General features: G+C 44.4%; 1 protein-coding gene across 1 annotated transcript; it reads right to left on the bottom strand.

Moving 5' to 3' along the window:
* Positions 1-1,058: 1,058 nt before the first annotated feature.
* On the bottom strand, positions 1,059-1,798 carry LOC123402333 (protein GLUTAMINE DUMPER 6-like). Its single transcript, XM_045096234.1, has one exon. The coding sequence runs from the start codon at positions 1,703-1,705 to the stop codon at positions 1,310-1,312; it is 396 nt and encodes a 131-aa protein (XP_044952169.1). The 5' UTR covers positions 1,706-1,798; the 3' UTR covers positions 1,059-1,309.
* Positions 1,799-6,029: the final 4,231 nt, after the last annotated feature.

Raw genomic sequence — 6,029 nt, 5'->3', positions numbered from 1 at the left:
TCAGAACCAAAATACCTTTTGCATAAGTAAGTGGACCATAAAACCTACAGTGGCATTAAAATAAATAATAGAAGTGGAGAGAATAGGTGCCCTGTAGCCGAGACCAAAATCTATTAGAGGTAAGCGAGAGTAATAGTACAGGCGAAATGCATAGAATTCCAAGTAGTGCGTGCAATCCGGCATTCAAAGAGAATTGTACTCCATCCGTCTGAAAATACTTGTCATAAGAATAGATATATCTACATGTATTTTAGTTCAAGATACATCCCTTTTTATTCATTTTTCTGACAAGTAATTCTGGACTGAGGGTGGTGGTAATGACCGTGCACACAAGATTTAATGTTTTCGTTGGGTCTTATTTTGCTTTTGCAGTTGTAATAGTAATGTCCATGTCCACCAGGATTTATAATTCCACTGGAAAGCTTTTATTTAGAAATGGAAGATCCTAATTTCAGTTCTTTATCTAATGAAAATTGGGCAGATACCTTTCAAAAAAGAAAAATCCAGAATATGTTCTCCGAAAAATAAAATAAAATGGGGAGATGTACATCCAAAACTATGTGCAGCTCTAGGGGAAGTATCCAGTAATACCACTTGTATCAGTAGATACTCTCCCCGTTTAAATATCTACAAATCGGTTCTTGCACACTTCTTTATCTAAATTTATACACATTTTTGTGTGCCGCTTCAAGATTACGATCTGCAATTTGATAACGTAAATGGAACTGGATATATCTTTAGGTCAGACGACCATGAAATAGCAAAGATACGTTAGCAGTGTTGAAATATATTGCCCACCTTTCTTTATCAGTCCGGACTATTGAATGAGTTGGTTGGAGCATGAAATTCAATATGGTATCCGAGTCAAGATGTTTTCAAAACCCTGTCAAGACGTGGGGGAGAGTGTTGAAGCGTTGAAATATATTGTCCGTCTCTTTTTATGAGTTTGTACTTTTGATGAGTTGATCGAAGCATGAATTTAATAAACTGAACTAGCTAAAAGTCAAATCATGCTTACATTTGTAAGTTTCACATTATTTTTGTAAGCACAGTAAATCTTATGCAACCAAATTAGCATATTAATTGCGCACTCGTTACATGCTCTCAAGCTGTAAACAACAAGCCACCTCGACAAGGCTACATCATCGCATTCGCATCGTTGCACCAAAACTACTAATTAGGGAGGAAAATGACGTGATCTAATAATTCTAGTACTAGTATAAAAGAAACAAAATTTAACTCCCCCCGTTTGATTTGACCGACACATATATACTTGGGCGTCGGCCGGCGGCGAGAGAGCCACGGTTAGCTACACGGCGGCGGCGACGTCCTTGGCGCCGCACTGGCAGTACGACCTCTGCACCTTAGCCGCCTCGGCGAAGTCGAGCGGCGTGGCGCTGGCGAGGAAGGACGGCATGTCGTCGCCGGCCATCACCACCACCACCTTGGGCACCTCCCTGTCCAGCGGCGTCAGCACGCGCACAGACATCATCCCGGCCGGGACAGCCTCCTCGTCCTCGCGGCCTCCCTCCCTGCGGCGGGAGCAGAGGAGCACGGCCAGAGCCACCGCGATGAGGCTCATCACCACGGCGAAGCCGATGAACAGGTACGGCGTCGGCGTCGACCAGAACGGCGGCGGGATCATGGTGGGCGACGAAGAGGCGCCGCCGGCGTTCATCTGCGCGTCAACTGCCGCATTCCTCATGGTATTGTGTAACGCGTGGTGTGCTTTCTAGTGTGCCTGCAGTCCTGCGCTGAGGATCAATGGAGGTGTGTGCGGTGCTTGCTGGGGTTGAAGGTGTGGTGGATTTATACGGGGGGGAGAGGGAGGCTGGGAGAGTGCATGGAAGCTTAGTGGGACACACGGGGGCTGAGCTGTGTGCCCCCAGGTTTGTGCCCACCAGAAACCAACTTGATGGACCACGTGCGATGGGCACATCTGAACATTATTTTGGGGTAGCGGCAGAAACTCAAACGAAAAGTTGGTAGAGGCGGAGGAGTTGTTTGTGGATTGTGTGGCCTGGTTTTTTCCATTCTCCGAGGGGTGGTGCGGGGAGATGCACTTAATTTTTGCAAAGTTTCAACTTGATAGAGAATAGAGTTGGTGCAAGACGATTCTTATTTTCTTGAAAAGGGGATGCCAGCAACTAGATTGGTGATCCCAGGCGAACTCCAACACAACATATGGTCCGGACAGAAAATTCGGCCCAACGGACCGACGCAAACGGATAAATGTCTGTTTTTTTGTTCGTCACTATTCATTTCCGATCTGAGTTTGTGTCGGGACGTACAGGGCGCACTCTCTTCCTCTTGCTGGTACATCCGTCGGTGGCACATAAGCCATTCTACCCCTTCCTCCTTCATACTCGACGCTCGGCCTCGTCGTCCTCGCCGCCACCATCCCGTTTCTCCCGCGAAGTACCATCCAGGTGATGCTATCGTATCCACCACCACAACCACAAACGTCTGCCATCTCTGCATCTACCGTGGACGTCGTGCGTGGCCGCTCCTCGTCGTCGTCGTAGCACGAGAAGGGACACCTACCAAGGGTCACCAACACCACCCTCGCCATCACTGTCACCTTCGTTGGGTCATACGTTGACATACATGCTGCCCTTTACCGCCCGTGGCTCGAGCACACCTGCCTTCGTCGCCAGCCGCAAGGTGTTTGATCTTTTGCCCACAATGTACCTTGGTTGATAGCTCGAATGACTTTTAAATAATGTCATATGTTCATCGGAAGATGAATTGTTCAAAGGTAAGGATTTTGTGGTTGCGATTGTTCATGAGCATATTTATAGGACGGGGCCAAAATTTAGGGGGTCGATCCTGGACCATGCTCCGACAATCAGTCGTAATCGAGAGAGAGAGCAACCATTGCCTACTATGTAACGATTATTTTGAGTGCAAGTCCCCACTCTTCAATGCCAAGCTTTTTAAATGACGCTTTCAGATGACGAGACATGTGTCTAATCGTATTGAGAAAAGAGTGACAAGCATGATGATTACTTTAGATGCATAGAATGTAAGATATTAAAATTTGGACAAAAACTGTCCGGACGAACCAAATGGGTTGGTGAGTTGGGTGCACTGGTATGGAAAACGTGGTCTATGGTGGACGTCGTTCCTTCGGCCGACCCAAACAGACAAAATACAAAGCAAAAATGTTCTCGTGCCGGTTAGAGTTGGTCCTATACATGTACAAACGATACCTTAGATATGTGTTATTTAATCTAATTAAGTAACTTACTTAATTTTGGGTAAATCATTTCAAAATATTGTTTCAACTACGAGATGCTTGAATCTTTTCTCCAGTGCAACCGAGGCAAACATGGTGACAACCGATTTGCACACCTCCGGGCATTGGCCATTGGCTCCCACCCCCTCTTTGCCACTCCGACAGCGGTAGGGGCAAGGGGACCCAAGGGGTCGGTCCGGTAGCGGCAGGGATAGGTATAATTAAGGATTTGCCTCCAATCGGAGGAGGCGGGACGAGTCCCGCTTTCGTTTTGGTGGTGCCTTGAACCGTCAGGAGACATGTGAAGGATGTTGTTGTCTTTGCAGAGGCGATGCTTTGACATGTATTCTTGCCATCTCCTCGAAGCAACGAGGTTGGGGGGTTTTCATCATTCATGCGTATCAACAAGTTCTGGTGTTACAGTGGGTGGGTGGTAGGGAGGGGGAGGGGGAGAGCAGGTTCTGAGCGGTTGTGTACATCGACTTGAAGTCGAAGGACGTATCCGAGCCGCACGATGATGATGAAGTCAGGAAGATCCAATCAAGGGCAACATATGGAAGCCGCCTTCGGTTGCAAATTGCATCGATGCAAAGTGGATCAAGGTGACTCGCAGAGGTCGATTGGCCACGTTCGCGCTCGAGTACAAGGGCTTGTGTTATAGCTGCCGTGGTAGTAGCTTCCATTCCACAATGTAAAGTGTATCAAATGCTTGTAAAGTTATCCTTTTCATATTTGACAATGTTTTTTTTTGTCAGTATCTATGATACCAAATTTAACTGTATCATTAGATCAATCATGAAATATACCTTTATATTTTATTTATTTGATATTATAAATGTTGATATTTTTTTCTGTAAACTTAGTGAGATATTATTAAAGAAAATTCAAATTTTAGATAAGTTAATACACTTTTATTTCTATTTGGAAACAGGTGAGTACACTTAAGTATTACTCCCTCCGTTCCAAAATATAAGACCTTTTAGGGATTTCACTAGGAGACTACATACGGAGCAAAATGAGTGAATCTATACTCTAAAATATGTCTATGTACATCCGTATGTAATTTATGATGCAATCTCTAAAAGGTCTTATATTTAGGAACGGAGGAAGTAGATAAGTTATAATACACTTTTATTCCTATTTGGAAACCCTACTTAATTGTTGCAATATTTTAGCGTGAAGTCAAGTCACGCACAACTCTTTCCACACACGTAGACGTCAAGACCTCACTTACTGGAAGCTTTGCGAGCGCGGCAAATCGCGAATGGTTTCTGCATCAGCAGCATCTGCATGCATCATCCCCCAACACGTTGATGCATGTCGTGCAAGCGCGCACTAGCCAGAGAGGTGGCCCAGCCCACAAAGCACTGTGAAAGGGATAAGAACGTTACGTGCTCTTCGTTAAAGAGACACTAACATGATACCATCCATGCCCATGCTTTTAACCCTAACGATAGGCCGTCTACATTACGCAAGTAGTACAAAAGTTAACCATGAGATAAGTCGCAAGGAAAAGTTGATCGTGAGATTAACTTCATTTCGGTTAATCTTCACACGTAACGCACACCTGCTGATCTGGAACTCATTACAACACGGTAGAGCCGTCGGGGCACTTCTATGTGACAGAAAACTAAGCTAGTAAGTTTTTTTTAATGAAGGCAAACTATTTGGCTAAACTCATTAATTAAGAAGGAGAATGACATGGTTTGAGGTCATAAGATCACAAATGTCACAACAAAGGGATCACTCTCCCGATAAAAATATTCCTAGTTTTTTTTACCTCGTAATAACCAAGTCTTCACCTCAGCCTTGATGGCTGAAACCATTTGATTGCAAAAAACTATCGTATTCCTTTTGTTCAGCAATGAACAAACATCATCAAAGAATTGAACTCCTTCCTGCTCGTACCGGGTTGCCCCTCGCTAGCTTGCTTCCGCTCTTAATTTGACCGGCCGAAGAACGTTTCAAGAATTTGTCTCGGATGAATCCCATCCCATCATTAATTATGCATGTTCAAATCCTGATGGTGTATCCACATTTGAACATAAGGTGCGTTGTCGATTACAGTCACCCTTTACACAATTAACAAATACCACAATGTGGCCACGGATTGCATGCGGTAAGAGGGGATGAGAGGAGTGGTGAATCTAGCCCAATCGGTCAGGGTGGGCTAGTAGTGAAACTATGGTTTGGAAGGTGCCCAAATCTCCCAAACCATAATATATGATATAAAGGCTAATTGAAGATTTTAGGGTGGGCCGCGACCAGGGGCGGAGCCAGGATTTGAGTATGGGGGGGGGGGGGGAGAAGAGGAGTATGACCGCAACGACGTAAAAATGCAAGACTATGTCCATAAACCATTGTGTATTTGGTTGAGTTAATGCGAGTATAGTAGTTGCTAGATCTTCATAGTAAGATTCTCAATTTACATGGTAGAGCACCTATTTCTATTCATTCTTGAGAAAAAAATTTCAAAACTGAATAGATTGAAGTACCATATGATCTTTTGGTTTTTACCTTTGTGCAATTTTGCATTTGTATACGTGGATTAATTGATGGAAGTTTGTAACCACTACTAATCTGTAGCAATCCAACAAAAAAGAACTAGTACTGTACTACATAATTTGCACCTAATCTAACAAAATTACTAATTTGTGGTTCGTATAAATTTAAGAATAATATATGTTATACGATACCGTAGATCTCGGCGTGGCTGGAATGAGAGGTGCCGCACCGCCAGGTTGGATACCTTACATCTTTGGTGTGGCTCGCATGACAGCGCCACAACGCT

Source organism: Hordeum vulgare, chromosome 6H (genome assembly GCF_904849725.1).
Source record: "Hordeum vulgare subsp. vulgare chromosome 6H, MorexV3_pseudomolecules_assembly, whole genome shotgun sequence".
Taxonomy (NCBI): domain Eukaryota; kingdom Viridiplantae; phylum Streptophyta; class Magnoliopsida; order Poales; family Poaceae; genus Hordeum; species Hordeum vulgare.
This window is presented reverse-complemented; position numbering and strand designations above follow the sequence as displayed.